At 38.4% G+C, this 17487-nt stretch overlaps 3 protein-coding genes across 5 annotated transcripts; 1 reads left to right on the top strand and 2 right to left on the bottom strand.

Moving 5' to 3' along the window:
- Nucleotides 1-50: 50 nt before the first annotated feature.
- LOC109182744 (BSD domain-containing protein 1) lies at nucleotides 51-1920 on the bottom strand. The gene is made up of 2 exons (XM_019332920.1): nucleotides 1801-1920; nucleotides 51-1722 (listed from the first exon to the last, which is right to left on the bottom strand). Exon 2 carries the CDS (start codon nucleotides 1704-1706, stop codon nucleotides 414-416), a length of 1293 nt encoding a protein of 430 aa, XP_019188465.1. The 5' UTR covers nucleotides 1707-1722; nucleotides 1801-1920; the 3' UTR covers nucleotides 51-413.
- A 2815-nt stretch (nucleotides 1921-4735) lies between these two features.
- Nucleotides 4736-7413, top strand: LOC109182742. Its single transcript, XM_019332916.1, has 4 exons — nucleotides 4736-5615; nucleotides 6397-6604; nucleotides 6696-6825; nucleotides 6944-7413. Exons 1-4 carry the CDS (start codon nucleotides 4780-4782, stop codon nucleotides 7213-7215), a joined length of 1446 nt encoding a protein of 481 aa, XP_019188461.1. The 5' UTR covers nucleotides 4736-4779; the 3' UTR covers nucleotides 7216-7413.
- Nucleotides 7414-10990: 3577 nt separating this feature from the next.
- Nucleotides 10991-17192, bottom strand: LOC109182743 (sugar transporter ERD6-like 7). 3 transcript variants are annotated; one of them, XM_019332918.1, is made up of 19 exons: nucleotides 16958-17189; nucleotides 16724-16913; nucleotides 16580-16642; nucleotides 16342-16431; nucleotides 16082-16141; nucleotides 15881-15946; nucleotides 15713-15778; nucleotides 15559-15634; nucleotides 15392-15456; nucleotides 14962-15054; nucleotides 14786-14866; nucleotides 13271-13355; nucleotides 12769-12812; nucleotides 12624-12686; nucleotides 12478-12537; nucleotides 12336-12389; nucleotides 11544-11603; nucleotides 11339-11453; nucleotides 10991-11244 (listed from the first exon to the last, which is right to left on the bottom strand). In XM_019332918.1, exons 2-19 carry the CDS (start codon nucleotides 16904-16906, stop codon nucleotides 11129-11131), a joined length of 1440 nt encoding a protein of 479 aa, XP_019188463.1. In that variant the 5' UTR covers nucleotides 16907-16913; nucleotides 16958-17189; the 3' UTR covers nucleotides 10991-11128. The 3 variants fall into 3 exon arrangements, with proteins under 3 accessions (XP_019188463.1, XP_019188462.1, XP_019188464.1); XM_019332917.1 differs by having other exon boundaries at nucleotides 16724-17189; XM_019332919.1 differs by lacking the exons at nucleotides 10991-11244; nucleotides 11339-11453; nucleotides 11544-11603 and adding an exon at nucleotides 12061-12218 and having other exon boundaries at nucleotides 12282-12389; nucleotides 16724-17192.
- Between the last annotated feature and the right edge of the window lie 295 nt (nucleotides 17193-17487).

The following is a 17487-nucleotide window of genomic DNA, read 5'->3' as shown; positions in this document are numbered from 1 at the left end:
CTAGTTCTAGCCTGAGAAATGTATTGACTGCTTCTATAGAAAACATGAGTTTGAATGAAGAAATCAAGGCAATTCTCATTTCTGAATGTAAGATATAGTACAAGTAGTAGCTGCAGCAACCATAAATCAGAAACCCCTAACTGGCTAATTGTTCAAATTAGCAAATTGCATAGACATTTAGACATTCACTTCACATATAAATGACAAGTAGTAGTAACATAGTTTGCTATATATATATATAACTACAACCATTTATGCATAGATGAATGTATTCACTTCTGTGAGTAAATGAGTAAATGACAGACAGTTTTGAACACAAGGCATTCAAGAAACAAATGAATTATACCATCTGCAGATATCTGTTGCAATTCTCACATTCTGCTCTCAAAGGCGAATGGGATATTGGCCAAGGATCAAGCTTTGATAGGCTCATCATCATCTTCGATATCCCAACCCAAATTCTCATCATCATCATCATCAGCAAGCTTCTTTCTCAAATCAGCTATATTTGCACTCTCACCACGAGAAGTGAGAGCCTTTTTCTCATCACCGCTCTCGATATCCTCAATCTCGTCCCACCCAAAGTCTTCCTCTTCCTGCACGGGTTGCTGCTCACAAGCATCATTCTGTTTACCACTCGGAACTCCCTTCTCAACTGACTTCAGTAATGTAGCTTCCTCGGCCTCTTTCTCTTTAGGGAAACTATTCTCACTCGATCCAGTAACAGAGCCCTTCTCATCACTGATATCAGAACTCACATTTTGCAATTCATCTGTGATTTTCCCTGAATCTTGATTACTAGCTTGGCTATTTCCCTGTTCTTCGCCTTTCGATTTTGCAGTACAATTTGGCTCATAATCATTGTCATCATCGTCATCAACATCCCAGGTTAATTCTTCTTCATCATCTACAGATATTGCTCTCATCACAAGGCTAGCCCTAACACTTTCTTGCTGCTTAAGCTTATGCACCCTGTAAAAGTAGCGACACCAGAAGGTATCTTCATCAACTACACTGGGTACAAGGCGTTTGTAAACACCATCTAGACCACCATTTTCTCCGATCAATTCCTCAAATTCCGGCCTCTTATCGTTCAAATTGAACTCCGATTTCCACTTCCTATACTCATCCAAATCCTCAGGCTCGTCGGTGAAAGTAGCGGGGTCATTCCGGATTGTGGTTAGCTGCGCATCAAACCTACTGTAACGACGCGAATCGGAGCTCCGATTCGTGTCGGGGGTTTCGGGTTCGGCGTCGGAGGAGGATAGGAGAGTATCTTTACCTTGAGAAATGATATCGGCGGTGGATTTGAACACTCCGTCGATAGTCTTGCCGACTGATCCCAGGGAGCCATGAGCCACCGAGGCGCCTACCTCGATCGAAGCCGGGAGCTCCTTCACCGCACGGCTGGCGACTTCCCGGAAAAGCACCGTCTCTTTCTTAAGACCCGTCCCGAATTCTTCCAGATCCCGGCGGTAAGTCTCGAGGACTGACTCGGATCGGGAAGCTAAAGTCTTGATGAGACCTCCGAAACTCCCCCATCTACTCGCACCGCTAGCAGTAGTTGACGGATCTGCGCCATCCACACCCTCAGTTTCTTCGCGATTTTCCTCTTTTTGGCTAGATGGGGACGGGGAATGCTGTTTGGAATCTTGCACATTTTCGGGTTCCGGATCATCGGCTAAAATCGATTTGAAGAAATCCATAGTTTCAACGAATCAAATCGAATCGATCGATTCCAAAAAAAATTAAAAAATTAAAAAATTAAAAAATCAAATCGATCGATTCAAAATTTTAAAAATCGAATCGATCGAAGTGAATTATGAGATTGGCTTAGTTTCAGAGAAAGATGTAGCAATCAACTTTATAAACCATAGCGGTTAGCACTTAGCCGATAACAGAGAATAACACAAATTCGGTTGCCACTGAAACCATAAAAGTATCAAACTACTTTTGGGTTCTTCAGATTGGGCTTTAAGTATCCACTTTCAACCCTTTCCATGTTGAACCCAATTTCGTGTAATGGGCTAGGGATGTCCCTCACACCACCGAGTTGTTATACAATGGACCAGGATCCACCTTGCACAGCAATTATACTATGGACCGCGGTCTATAAAATTTTGTGAATCATGATCTAAAAAATATATACGATAGTTGTTACAGCTTAACAGAGCACGTATTTTTTGTGTGTTAATTACCAAATGAAACTACAATCTATTTAAACTGACACTGTCTCACGTATTATTTTTATATTATCAAATGAAACTGTAATTGAATTGAACCGAAACTATAGTTGTGTTGAAATGAAATTGCAGTGTATACAAAATGAAATTGAATAACAATTTCACATATTTGAGTGTTATTGTCCAGCGAAATTATAATTATATCAAAATGATATTGTAGTTGTATTGAAATTAAACTGCAATGTATACAAAATGAAACTGAATAACTGAGTTACTTTTTGCGGAACGGCGCAAAACGGGTGTCGTTTCTTTTCATTAAACAAAACAACGTCGTTTTGATGCCTGAACTACAATACATTGTAGACCGCGTTCCACGGTAAAATTTGCCCCCCGATTCTAAACGACATATAAATTGTGTATTTTTAGTATTGAAATTGTAAACTTCTAGAATATAAATCGTTTTTCTAAATCAAAACACATAACAATCATAGAAGGGAATTTGAGAACACATTACATGGTCATCAAATCTTAATATGTTAATATTGTGTAACTGCAGTATTTGAAAGGAACTTGTAAATACAAAACAAGATAATCAATTACATATATGTTAACATTGTGTGTTCGTAATATACAAATTGTAAAATTTTAAAAGGTAAATTGTGAACATTTAATATATAAATTGTGAATATTTAGACTCGAATCCACAAAATAATTTGCAACCGAACACTACCGAATTACAATTGTTATCAATTGTATGGATTATGCTTAGAGTATATTATTTGTATCTAGGCCCTTGATCTTGGGTTCTTGTATGGATATGATTTTTTCAGATTTGATGGATATTTATTTATATGTATTTATAGAGGGGTAAGTTAGTCTACAATGAAATAACAAAATTTGAATAGATGATTAATTGTGACGAACAAATAAAACTTAAGAATCTATGTGAGACAAAATTTAAATATAGCAATACTACAACAATTAATAACTATAGGGGGGTGGAATTTGCTAGCATTTATTGTTCCCCTGTAATGTAATGGGAAACATTTTAAAACAGAAATAAGAAATTAATACAGTCCTTGCGTACCTAATCCTAAAATTTGCCTGTTGTAGATACCATTTAATTTCTTTGGAGGATATTCTATATAGAAGTGATGGAGATTGGATTATGGAGCAGTTGAATCTCTGTTTTCTTTAATTATTTCTTTAATCTAAAAGCTAACCAGATCCGGCGTCAAATAACCAATCTTCCCGTAGCAGTTAAAATGCAGGCCAAGAACCATTTGCTTTTATAATAATCATTAGTCTTTATAAGATCTGAGTTAGGTAGAGAGAAAATATTTTTATATGTTCTAAATAACATCAAATATGTTTATTAATTTAAGTAGCAAATTATTCAATTACTTTTTCAAGAGTTTAGTTGAGGGGAAAACACCAAATGGGAATTTGTTCTTTGTTCTTTCTCCTAAGATTGAATCTTCAATGCTCCACACTCTGGTCTGACAGAGTATTAAGTAATTATTATTGTGTGTACCATGCTATCAAATAATGTACATTCAGTATACAAATAATGGATTTTTAGTATATTAAAAATGTACATTATATTCAAAGAAAATACATTATTTTGTTCATGATATTCTTGCCATGCACTTAATAAATTGAGTTTTTTTTTTTAAGTACTTTTTATTATGATTCACACAACATAGTGTGAATGGTGATCCACATAATAAGAGTTAATAACCAAAATGGTCCCTCAACTATGTTGTAGTTACCAATTTGGTCCTCGAGTATCATTCTTACCTAATTAAGTCATCAACTATGTAATTTTTACCAAATTTAGTCATCTGTTAATTTGACTATTTGTTGACTGAGGGGATGAAATTGTAATTTTACAAGCTTTCTCCTTCCTCCTAATTTAACAACGTCAAACCATGCAGCAATACGCTCCGATCGGCTTTCGATAGTCAAAAAATTGCTGAAAATCAATTCAATGCACAATCACTACTTCGACACTGACATGTTTGGAAGCTGCATGATTTGACACTGCTAAATGAGGAGGAAAGAGAAAGCTTGTAAAATTATAACTTTATCCCCACTTTTGACGGTTAACAAATAGTCAAATTAACAGAGGACTAAATTGAATAGTTGAGGACTTAATTGGGTAAGAATGGTAGTCGAGAACTAAATTGGTAATTACGACATAGTCGATGGACCATTTTGGTTATTAACTGACATAATAATTTGTTAGTATTGAGAGAATGTAAATCACGGTAACTCAGTAACTCAGCAGATAGAGTCAAATGCTATTGTTATTGTCAAGTTTTGAACATTAATCTCTTCCCATAGATACTAGTATACTACGGAGTACTTACTAAACTCGGGCAGACAAATGGGTATCTGTTTTCTCCGGCCTGCAAATTCTCCATCTTCCCTAATCAAAACCAAACTCTTTAATAAACAAATGATTTGATTGAATTTGGTGGTGATTAGTTAATAGTAATAATAATTCATTCATATTTCATTGCTAACGCACAAAAAGTGACATCTGAGTGTGACAACCACAGAAAAGTCCACTTCCTTTTTCCTTTTCATTTTCATGTTATTATCTCCAAGGAATAATGATTTCTTGATTCAACCTTTTCATCATATTCTGGTCCCAATGTTCAGAATACTCAGAAAGAAACTGAAGCGCCTCTTCCATGGCCTCCGCCGCTCATTTCGCCGCCGTTCCAAGAACGCCGCCGTCGTCAAAACATTTCTCAAATCCGATTCCAACCCAGCTCACACCGCCTCCTCCGCCGCCATTCGTCCCGCCTTGCGCGTCGCCACCTTCAATGCCGCCCTCTTCTCCATGGCGCCGGCGGTTCCGAGGTCTGGAAGATCAGCCAGCTTTGATTTCGGAGATGAAGACTACACCCACTCCCATACCCATCTGAGATCAAACTCCATGGACAGTCGGCCCAAGGGCATTCTGAAGCAGTCTTCCCTGCGTCTCAACTCCATGGCCCGAAGAGAGAATGATGTCTTCGCGGCCAAATCGAAGCCACGGGTTTCGATTAATTTGCCGGACAATGAAATCTCCCTGAAGAAGAGTGGGCAGTTGAGCTTTCTCGAGAATGAAAAGGAGAGTTCGAGGACGAGTAGTAGGAGCAGGGGGAAGGCCGCCGGTGGAAAGAATGGCGGCGAGATTTATGGAAATAGGAGGACGATTTTGGAGGTGTTGAGAGAGGTGGAGGCGGATGTGGTGGCGCTGCAAGGCGTGAAGGCGGAGGAGGAGAAAGGGATGAAGCCATTGTCAGATTTGGCTGCCGGTTTGGGGATGAATTATGTGTTTGCAGAGAGCTGGGCTCCGGAGTATGGCAATGCCATCTTGTCCAAGTGGCCTATTAAGAGCTGGAAGGCCCAAAAGATCTTTGATGACTCTGATTTCAGGTTCTTTATCTCTTTTATCCTTCCTTCCTCACATTGCATTGCACTTAGGTTGGGCGAAGTCCGGTAAGAGTCAAGTCCAACATCACATGACTAAGAGATTGTTGGACGGTGACGAGTAAGAGTCAAGTCCAACATAGTGTAACTAGAGGATTGTTGGGCGGTGGCAGGTAAAAACCAAAGTCCAGCACCTTGTGACTTGGGAATTCTTAGTGGAAGTCAATAAAGGCTAAGTCTTAACCAGCTTGGTTGGCGTGAGTGGCCGTCCACTCTCATCCCTCTTCCTTAAGAGAGGGCCGGAGTTTAACCCTCTCTCATATGGAAAAATCAATCTGACCAGCACTTTGCCTTTTAATTGGGTCAGCACGGGCTTAAAGGGGCCTCTTACAGTTAGGATCTGCTTAGGATACCTCATGGCTTTGACAAAAAAAAAAAATAATAAATAAATAAAGGCCAAGTCCATCACCCTCACCCTGTCTTTCAAAAATGTGTAGGGTATAAGAAAATAAAGTTACACATTCGCTACGAGTTATAGTTTTTGGTATAGTGATAAGCGCTTAATCTTTAAAAACTTATCATCTTTGTTATGATTAAGGGCTTCCCTTAGCCAGCTTTTAACTGTACAGTTCTTGTTCGCACAAGAGATACCATTTGTTAGGATCAAGCGTTTATCAATATGTCAGCAGCTATAGTTCGTTGCGTAGTGGTAAACGTTTGATCCTAGCACACCCAATTCTTGACGGACTAGAGACTCTAAAACTTTAAAAGAAAATTTGTGTTGCAGGAATGTCCTAAAGGCGAAAATCGAGGTTCCTCAAGTAGGCGAATTCGACTTGTATTGCACCCATCTTGACCATTTAGATGAAAACTGGAGAATGAAGCAGATGAATGCCATAATCCAGTCAGCTGACACACCCCACCTTTTAGCTGGAGGTCTAAATTCACTCGATGAAACGGATTATTCACCTGAGAGATGGGCAGAAATTGTTAAGGTAAACCAACCCTCTTTACCTGAGAGATGGGCAGTAATTCAGTAAATAAATGATAATGATCTGATGAAAATTTTCATTCTGCAATTTCCAGTACTATGAAGAGATGGGAAAGCCAACTCCCAAAGTTGAGGTGATGAAGCACTTAAAGACTAAACAGTACGCTGATGCCAAAGATTTTGGCGGCGAATGTGAGTCTGTCGTCGTGATTGCCAAAGGACAGAGTATGGCAACTTTCTAGAATTCAACCAATTAGCTAGTCTAACACATGTCCTTATAAACCCATATTTTCTCTCTTATATTTTCAATACACCACTATAACGTGATGCTTTGAAAATGCAGGTGTACAGGGAACATGTAAGTATGGAACACGAGTGGATTATATACTGGCTTCACCACATTCGTCGTTCAAGTTTGTGCAAGGATCCTACTCGGTTCTCTCTTCCAAGGGAACTTCGGATCATCACATAGTGAAAGTTGACGTGGTTAAAGTAGACGAGGAGGAGGAGCGTCAGCAATGTGTTGATAGCAGTAACAAGCGGCCAGCCAAGAAGAAAGTTGTAAAGATTACAGATCCTAATTCTTCAAAGGGTTTATGGAAAATACATACATAACATTCCTAATGGAAAATTTTTGTTTTGTTTTGTTTTTTCACTGCTCTGTATTGGTCTGTAAAGCATTACTAATCTTTCACTCCTATTTACCTTTTTCTTTTCCAGAAAGAAACTGAAGAGGTAAAGTATCCATAAATCTCAAATAGTATATGGAATTGTTGTGATACACTGCTATAACACATTTAACAATTTGCTCGAGTGTGCATCGACTGTATTCTGATACAATTCCACTTCATGTTTGTATTCCATTCCTTCCGAAGTTGTTTGATTTTGGGCACTATCGTTGTTAGGATCAAGCGCTTATCACTACGTCAAGAGTTATAGCTAACAGCGAAAACGCAACTTTATTTCCTTATAGACCGCCACATTTTCGAGAGTCAAGGTGCTGGATTTGGCCCTTCACCAGTCTCCTAGCCACCAATTGTTGGACTTGGCCTTTTACTGACCTCCGCCTAACAATCTTGATCATGAACAAAATGACTACCCGAAAAAGGAAAGTTTAGAGTGAACTTACTGAAGATCTAAATGCATAAGAGCCAGCAAATCATCCATCTTCTTCTTGCCTTGTTTCACCACCTCCATATCCATCTTTTTTCTGGAGAGATGAATGGGGACCCGACATCTGCTTCTTCCTCGTCGTTCTCACTTCTCCGGGCATCAGTAACTAGTCAGTGTATCAATTAGGAGTTTTACATGCAGAAAGAAGGATAGGATAAAAGGAAGAAAGCCCAAAAGGTATGAATGCCACAGCAAAGGGAATCCTTCTAAATGTGAAGTATATGAAGTGCTACTGATTTGCTGAGAAGACTTTCAAATGCAAAGGTGTGGCACTGAGGAAGCAACAATGGTGTTGCCAATGTCTAAAAGCAAGCCAACTTTACGGAAATTAATGGCATTCATTTATATTTTGAAGCAGAGACAATTCATTTGTTTGTCAACTTTGGTCCTACTCATCTTGAATGTGGACTGGCTCCTCCCCATAATAGCATCCTCTTCAGTCAATGTTTTTTCACGGTGTTTGAAGTGTTATTAGGAAAGAGAAAGGAAGGCAAGAAAAAAAGGAAAAAAAGGGCGGACTATATATATATATCCTGAAAAACATTCAAGCTACAAATGCGCCTAGTAGGTGCGTGCACGCGCTTACTGGGCGCAATTCTTGCACTCCACGGGCAAATTTATGACTTTGTCACCTCTTTTCTCTCACCTAGCAGGCCTAATAAAAACCTTTATTTACCGAACAAAAAATCAATCTCCACATTTATTAAAAACTAAACCTTTAGTTTGTTATTGTTTCAAAAATCATGAAAAATGCACTGATGATGATGCTCTAACATTCAAGATTGTGTTTGAACATCAATATGCCACTAAGTTAAATGGTTTGTTGCCTATAAAATTTAATGCAATACCAACTTGTTCAACAACCACCCTCCATTATAATGTGAATAATTCCAGACAGGGCATGGACAACTCCACCCTAAAGGGGATCCATTTGAGATAAAGGAAACATGATGTGTTGATATCAACTTTCATTAAAGTCCATGGTCCCCGGAAGGAAAGATTGCAATCAAGAACTCAAGAAATACACTTTTAGAGCAACCTTAACAATGTTAAATTTTCTTTGTGGTTTTGCAGTGCATGACATGTAGGAAAGAGATGGAGAGAAGAGGAAAAAGAAAGGCTAACAACCCAAAACAAAAAATAAAAACAAAAAACAAAAAAAAAAGGTATGCAGTGCGCCCTACACACAAGTTGCAAGTCTTTTTCTCTCCATTTCCTCCAGTTGTGGTTAGGTATAATCACGATTTGGTTCGAACCGAACCGTACAGTCGATCAATTCCTATTAAGAAAGGGTTTCTGTTCCAAATCGAAAAAATTAAAAAATAAATTTTAATTAATGTTTAAATAAAATTATTTGATTACAGTTTAACTATTATTTGATTAGAGTTTAAACTTTAAATAACAATTTAGGGGATGTTTGGTTGGATGGAAAAGTTTTCCACAGAAAGCATTTTCTTTAAAGTGGAGGAAAATGTTATTTTTTGGTGTTTAGTTTATGAAATTCATTGACATTTGAGGAAAACAAAATCTTTGGTAGGACATGAGATTTTGTTTTTCATGTAAGTTGGGAAGAAAAATGAGATGATTTGACTATTTTGCCCATTCTTGTTCTTTCTTTCTTTTTTTATTACTTTTATTATTTTGTAGGCATATATAGGTCTTTATACTTATTATTTCTAACAATTCTAGCATCCACACCTGTGAGTTATTCACGGATTTTAAAAAATAGAGTGCCAACATGGAGGAGAGAGGGGTAAGAGAGAGAAGGTTGAAGATCACGGCAAATTATGCTGTGCATCCGTATGCACCAAGCATGGTGCATACGGATGCAAAAACGACGTCGTTTTTATAAAACGCGCGTCTCCCCTTTAAAAAAAAAAAAAATTAGGTTCGAAACTATAATTCCATAATCGATGAACTATAATTACATAATCGATGAACTATAATTCCATAATTGATGAACTATAATTCCATAATCTAATCTATGAACTAAAATTTTCAGAATGAATGAACTAAAATTCCAGAATCTATGAACTAAAATTTCAGAATCGATGAACTATAATTCCAGAATCGATGAACTATAGTTCCATAATCGATGAACTAAAATTCCATAATCCATGAACTAAAATTCCATAATGAATGAACAAAATAATGTTGTTACTAGGAATCGAACCTGAATTTTTTTTTTTAAAGGGGAGACGCGCGTTTTTAATAAAACGACGTCGTTTTTGCATCTGTATGCACCATGCATGGTGCATACAGATGCACAGCATAACTATTCGAAGATCACTCTGCAAGGTATTGATTTTTTCAGAGATGTGGGATCCACAGCAAAACTTGCGCAGGGCACGGGCGCGTTACCGGCGCTGATAGTACCCCTTTTTTTTAATAAAAAAATCAGGTTTATTTTTGTTTCTCTTTTTTTTTTTTATTCCATCCCATATTCTCTTCCCTAATTACACTCACAAGAACTCCTCAAAAACCACCAAAAAACTACACTACTATGGATGCTCTAAATCCAACCGAACAATGGAATCAATATTCTGAGTAATTTTATTTTTCACCTACCAAACAATGAAACTTACAAGTATGAATGAATAACAACTAATGCATAACAGTGAGAAACCACCAGAAACAGTTCCTTTGAATATGATGCAAATCCAAGATCTGCTAAAAAAAATATTGTCATTTTCCTATTATTATTCTTCAAATCTTGCAGATACGCTTTGCAACTGTGTTTCCTGTTTTCAAGTGCTGAGAGTTAGATGTAATTTTGCCAAAACTCAGCTCCTCGTAAATACATTACTATTACTAAGTATTTAGGTGAAAAAGGTGCAATATCTTCCGGCTCACCCCTTTGTAACCAATGAAATCAGCAATTGGACCACTTGTTATTGCTCCAATCATTGCACCAAATGTCAAAATGGAGCCAAAGAGTGAGTATTGCACAAAAACAAATTCAGAATATCTTTATGCAGGAGGACAAAAAAGCCAGACAAAGTTCGAGAGTAGTATTTATAGAGATATGTGTTTGAAAGATAGGTTGCGATTTAATAAAACATTTATGTTAAAGTTTGTGATATCATATTCACTCCTCATAAAGTTTGTGATGGGATATAATATCTTTTATTGGAATATGTGTTGGAAAGATATGCATACCAATTAATGGCTAAGATTGTCACGATTTAATCTAACATTTGAAAAATGAAAACACTTCTTTTAAAGTTTGTGAAATGATTATCTTTCTTATTATAAATATACTAGTACATGACATACAAAGTTATCATTCATCCCTACGAATAATCTTCCTCTTCAATTTCCTACTGAAAAGAAAAAGGAAAGAATAGATCAGATGTCATGCATTGATAGCGGCCTGTATTTGTTCTAAGGTTTTTCCTTTGGTTTCGGGTACTATCTTGATCACGAATAAAATGGCAAGGGCATTGATTACTGCATACAGAAAAAAAGTACCTGCAATCAACCATGAAAATCCACATATATAGTTAGTGCAAATCCAAGAATAGAATTGAGTTTTCATTTCTAACATATCCTTATGAGATTTTACCAAAAGAGCTCCATTCCATGAGGAAGTTGAAAGTGTAGGAGCATAACCATGCACCAAACCAATTCACTAGTGTTGCAAGGCTTCCAGCAACCCCTTTAATATTTATAGGAAATATCTGGATGGAACACAAACAAACTAGACTTAAGATAATGTGAAAAGGTAGTTAGAATATGAACAAAGGTTAGTTGTGGATTTTGCATGTTACCTCAGACATCACTACCCATGGGACTGCCCCCATACCTGCTGAAAATGATCCGATGTACACCTGAATTTCATAAACAATTATGTTAGGATCAAACGCTTATCAGTACGTCAAAAGTTATATATAGTTCGTAGTCAATGCGTAACTTTATTTTCTTATATATCGCCCAACAATCCCCTATTTACCAATTACTAAACTTGGCCCTTCATTGGCATCTGCCCAACAATCCCCTAACCATCAATTGTTGGATTTGGCCTTTCATCAGCCTCCACCCAACAATTTCCTAGTCACCAATTATTGGACTTGACCCTTCATTGACCTCCGCCAAACAATCTCCTAGCCACCAATTGTTGGATTTGCCCTTTCGTTGGCCTCCGCCTAACAATCCGCTTAGCCACATATAGCTAGACTTGGCCCTTCACCAGCCTCCGCCCAATAATTTCATAGTCACCAATTATTGGACTTTGACCCTTCATCTACCTCCGCCTAACCACCAATTGCTAGACTTAGTCTTTCACCGGCCTCCGCCTAATAATCCCCCTAGCCACCAATTGCTGAATTTGGCCCCTCACTGACTTCTGTTTAACAATTCTCTTAGCCACCAATTGCTAGACTTAGTCTTCACGGGCCTCTGCTTAACAATCCCTCTATCTAACCACCAATTACTAGACTTGCCCCTTCACGAGCTTCCGCCCAACAAATTATTAGTGATTCAAGTATTCATAGACCTCTTTTAAGAATGAAATCTTTATTGAACTAGGGGTGATTTCGACACATAAAAGATGGAAGCAGTACCAGTATCCCTGTTACAGCAAGTAATGGTGATGCATTGACAGCTATTTCATGTCCCTGATTCAGAACAAAGATTCTTTTTCCGTCATAACCTTACTCTAATCAAAAGAAAATTTGGGGAAATGCATTTTTGTTTAACATTCACCTTCATATAGAATGAGATGCCTGTCAGTGCACAGCCAATGACAAGTCCTGACCCAGAAACCTGCAAAAAGAAAAGCTTTAAATTAGCCTCTATTTCATGAAACACATTCTTAAGTTAATGGCATTCTGATATGTTCCTAGTTATACCACTAATAGAGGCTTTCTTCCGGCTCTGTCTATTAAGGTTGCCCCTAATGCAGTGATTATAACCTATCCAAGGAAAAAAAAAAGGTTAGGTGAAATTGAGAATGGTTATCTAGTTTCCACAGATCTGCCAGAGTAAGGTTGAAACCTGAAGAATCGCATAGATTATAGTTCCAACATCTGAAGGGAACCCTGGAATGAAATCAAAGAAATATATGGTGATATCGTGAAGCATTTGAACTTCTAAATGGAAATGTAGTTATATGCATTGTTGGGCAAAGTTCAGTGAAGGGCCAAGTTCGGTAGAAACCAGTGAAGGATCAAGTCCAACAATGGGTGGTTAGAGGATTGTTAGACAGAGGCGGGTCATGTCTAGCACCTGCCTCTAGAAAATGCAGCGGTCAATAAGGAAATAAAATTGTGCTTTCGCTACTGTCTATAATTTTTGACATAGTGTAAGCACTTGATCCTAACAAATGGTATTCGTGTCAGATCACAGAGCAAAAACTGTGCAATCAAGATTGACAGGTGATTCAAGAGATAAGGTGCTGGACTTCCCAACAATCCGTCTAATCACATGGTGTTGGACTTGACCCTTCATCGGCCTCTGCCCAGCAAGTTGAGATTGATCATAGGTTAGAGATTGGTACCTGAGGATTCAAATATACTGCTGGTGTAGAAACAGATTCCATTAATTCCACCAAATTGTTGGCACACCATTAGTCCAACCCCGATCTGACCATGAATTAAATTGACAATAAGGGTCCGTTTGGAAAGCAGGAAAATGACTTCTGGAAAATGTTTTCTGGAAAATGAGTCATTTTCCGGAAAACATTTTCCTTTCCAGTGTTTGGTTGCATTATGGAAAACTGTTTTTCTGTGTTTGGTTCATTTTCTGGAAAATGAGTAGAATTGTATAATTAAACATTTTAATTATTTTATTTAGAATATTACAACATGTATAATAATATATAATAATATAATATTAATTTTAAATATAATAAAAAATAGCTAAGTTTTTCAAAAAAAAAAAAAAAAAAACTAATAATATATCAAAATATTATGGTGGTGGTGGTGGTGTAGTGGTAGTGGTGTTATTCGTTATATAATAATAATAATAATAATAATAATAATAATAATAATAATTGGTGGTGGTATGACGGTGGTGGTGTGGTGGCGGTGGTATGGTGGTGGTGGCGACGATGGTGGTTGCGGTGGTATGGTGGTGGCAGGGGCGACGGTGGTTGCGGTAGTATGCTGGTGGTGGCGGCGACGATGTTAGTGGTGTTGGTGTGATGGTGGTGGTAGTATGACGGTGGTGGCAGTGGTCGTGTGGTTGCGGTGGTGGTGGTGGTGGCGGCGACGGTGGTTGCGGTGGTATGGTGGTGGTGGCGGCGGCGGTGGTTGCGGTGGTATGGTGGTGGTGGTGGCGGTGACGACGGTGGCGGTGTGATGGCGGTGGTGTGGTGGTGGTGGCGGTGGTATGGTGGTGATGGCGGCGGCGGTGGTATGGTGGTAGTGGTGGCAGCGATGGTGGTTGTGGTGGTATGGTGGTGGTGGCGATGGTAGCGGCGACAGTGGTTGTAGTGGTATGGTGGTGGTGGTGGTTGCGGTGATATGGTGGCGGTGGTTGCGGTGGTATGGTGGTGATGGCGGTGGCGGTGGTATGGTGGTAGTGGTGGCGGCGACGGTGGTATAGTGGTGGTGGTGGCGGCGGCGGTAATGTGAAGGTGGTGGTGTGGTGGCGGTGGTATGTGGTGGTGGTGGCGGCGGCGATGGTGGCGGTGGTAGGCTGGTGGTGGTGGTGGTGGTAGTGGTTGCGGTGTTGGTGGTGGTTGTGGTGGTGGTGTGATGGTGGCGGGGGTATAGTGGTGGTGATGGTGGTATGGTGTTGATGATGTTGGTGGTGGTGTGATGCTGGTGTAAAAGTTGGAAAATGACTTCCCCCCAAAAAAAGGGGAAGTCATTTTCCTCCAAAACAAGCCTATTTTCCAAAGTCAATGAAAAATGATTTCCGTTGACTTGATTTTTCAGGCACATCCAAACACTGGAAACTTGGAAAATGATTTCCAGAACTCATTTTTCAGGTTTCCAAACACACCCTAAAAGAGCCTGTTGTTGCATGTAAAATAAAAATGCATTGAGAACAAGCTAAGGAAACATACAGTGACTGAGCGCAAGTATCTTCTTTGAAACAAATCTAGCAATTTGGCTTTTGGGAGCTTTTCAAGGGTTTCTATGTAATCCTGCCATGGAATCACATAATATAATGAGAATACATTGCATGCTGGAAATTGTATGTTTAGAAATATAATATGGAACTTTAGTGTAGAGTATGAACCATGATTTCAGCTGCCTCTTTAGAAATGTCAGCATCTTTGCCTCGAAGTGCACGTAGTGAATTCTCAAACTCCTTCTGATGCCCAATCTTTGCCTACAGATAGAAACACATTTTATCTCAACTTGTTTGGATCAAACGCTTATCATTACGCTAAAAGATATACCTCACAGCAAAGGCGCAACTTATTTCCTTATCTACCATCACATTTTCGAAAGGCAGGGTGCTGAAAAATGTGGCCCTAACTCCCAAGTCCATAACCCTGCCTCTCGAAAATGTGGCAGTAGATAAAGAAATAAAGTTGCATCTTCACCATGAACTACAACTTTTGGTGTAGTAGTAAGCGTTTGATCCGAACAGAACTTTTCTGTCTGGTCTTGCAACTATAGAGAAGTGGAGAAAGTTGTTGGTAGAGTTATATTATCTTTCTCACCAGCCATCTAGGAGATTCTGGAATGATAAAGAGGCCCATAACAAGAATAGCACATGGGATTATCCCTGCATATATGAACATAAAACAATAGAGCATCTCTTGTTATTTTGCTTCAATAATTCTCAGTAACAATATGATTTAGATTGATTAATGTTAAGAAGACAAACCAGTTAGGGCTAAAGCCCTCCAACTCAGAATTGTCCCTAAAATGAAGGCAACAGATACTGCAGTGCATATCATAAGCTGTAGCATACACATGAATGAACATTAAACACTACTAAAACTAAAATCTGCTAAAAATAGTTAGGTGTCTTATTTCACCTGATTCAATGTTGTCAAAGATCCTCGTAAATCTTTTGGCGCGATTTCAGCTATAAACACAGGTACCTGTTTAGCGGTTTATTTCAACAAGAAAGCAATGGGATAATATAAGCTAAGGTTTTGTATCCTAGGAAATTAAGAACATGAATATGGTGATAGAGAGAGTACCACATAAGAAAACACTCCCATTCCATATCCTGTTGCCAACCTTCCAATGTCCATAAGCACAGCCCCCTTAGGAACAAAATATTAAATATATATATATATATATATATATATATATATATATATACTCTGCAGTCAATTTACATTTTGTTGTTTTGAATATAAAATTAAACTTGAGAGATCAGAGTGCAATGACAGACAGACCTTAGCAAAATAAATGGCCAGCCATCCTGCCACGCAGAAGGCGCCCGACATTCTCATTGCCTGTAATTTGCATTTTGCATCAGATGGAACATATCAGGAAAAGTAAATAAAAATTCTAATCATGCATGGACTGAAAGCAATGTTATGTCGAGCATAATATATATAAATAATAAATGTATAGTTCAACTATCGGCTTAGTCTTTTAGTTGTGACGAAACACATCATTCCATTTAATCTGAAATGCAATATCTGGCGCTCACCCCTTTGCGACCAATGAAATCAGCAATTGGTCCACTGGTTATTGCTCCAATCATAGCACCAAATGTCAAAATGGAGCCAAAGAGTGAGTACTACACAAACACAGATACAATATTGTTATTCTTTTTTTAAAGAGTCCCTCATAGAAAAAAAAATAAGAGAGAACATATGGGTTTATAAGGTCATGGGTTAGACTAGTTAATTGATTAGATTCAGTCTTTTAGTGTGGTTCAGACAAACCTGGGCTAGGGATAGGTTTAGATCTTCTCTGATGGCAGATTGTGTTGGTGATGAATAGCCTGCCTGAAAGAAAAATAAGAAACCAGAGATTAATGTAATGAAGAAAAAGGGAAGCTTTTAGAGTATAGTGCAGAATGAACTTACACAAGATCCAAATGAATATGAACCACACACTGCAACAATTGTAGAAAAGTAAAGCAACCATCTTTCTTCCTTGCTTTCACCACCTCCATATCCTTCTTTTTTTGGAGTAATGAGTGGGGCTATCATATCTGCTTCTGCCACACTGTTCTCACCTCTTTCAACATCATCTTGCTTAATATCCATGCCCTTAGATCAGAGTAACCACTACTACCCAGTCAGTGTACCAATAAGCTAAGGGGGAGTTTTAGCCTTTAGGTGCAGAGAGAAGGACAAAAAGGAAAAGAGTTCATAAAAAGATACTGATTTGCTGAGAAGTGTGGCATATATATTAAGATATTAGTGCTCAGACTGCAGAAATTATGATTGGTCCAAATTTATTTGTCTACTTTGGTGTCTATTGCATCTTCCAGCTACTTAGGTAACGGTTTTATTATTGTTATTTTTGTCTTTATATGATTGGTATTGAAGATGTTGGTGTTGTGTCTCTGAGGGTTAGGTGTGTATATATATCAATATGATATCACACCATGTTATTACGCCCGCATGGGTAGCTCAACTGGTCATAGAGGTGAAACTTTGGAAGAATGATCAGGGATCGAGTCTCACTAGCGACACCCACAGTCTCTCAAAGTAAGGAGTTTACGGACCTATGAATGGGGGTATTCCCCAAACTTACACAGGAAAAAGGACAAAAGAAAAGAAAGTGAATTAGACAAAAAGAAAAGCTGTTGGGCCCGAGTGTGGGGGTGATATGACACCATGTT

This window comes from Ipomoea nil, unplaced genomic scaffold, assembly GCF_001879475.1.
Source record: "Ipomoea nil cultivar Tokyo-kokei standard unplaced genomic scaffold, Asagao_1.1 scaffold1074, whole genome shotgun sequence".
In the NCBI taxonomy this organism is placed as follows: domain Eukaryota; kingdom Viridiplantae; phylum Streptophyta; class Magnoliopsida; order Solanales; family Convolvulaceae; genus Ipomoea; species Ipomoea nil.
This window is presented reverse-complemented; position numbering and strand designations above follow the sequence as displayed.

Coding starts and splice junctions, on each gene's coding strand:
- LOC109182743 (XM_019332917.1), bottom strand. CDS start 16,906: ATGGATATTAAGCAAGATGATGTTGAAAGAGGTGAGAACAGTGTGGCA. Junction 15,635..15,712: donor CTTTGACAACATTGAATCAG/GTGAAATAAGAC, acceptor TGTATGCTACAG/CTTATGATATGCACTGCAGT. Junction 15,055..15,391: donor CAGAATCTCCTAGATGGCTG/GTGAGAAAGATA, acceptor TTCTATCTGTAG/GCAAAGATTGGGCATCAGAA.
- LOC109182742 (XM_019332916.1), top strand. CDS start 4,780: ATGTTATTATCTCCAAGGAATAATGATTTCTTGATTCAACCTTTTCAT. Junction 5,616..6,396: donor TTTGATGACTCTGATTTCAG/GTTCTTTATCTC, acceptor TTTGTGTTGCAG/GAATGTCCTAAAGGCGAAAA. Junction 6,605..6,695: donor GATGGGCAGAAATTGTTAAG/GTAAACCAACCC, acceptor TGCAATTTCCAG/TACTATGAAGAGATGGGAAA.
- LOC109182744 (XM_019332920.1), bottom strand. CDS start 1,706: ATGGATTTCTTCAAATCGATTTTAGCCGATGATCCGGAACCCGAAAAT.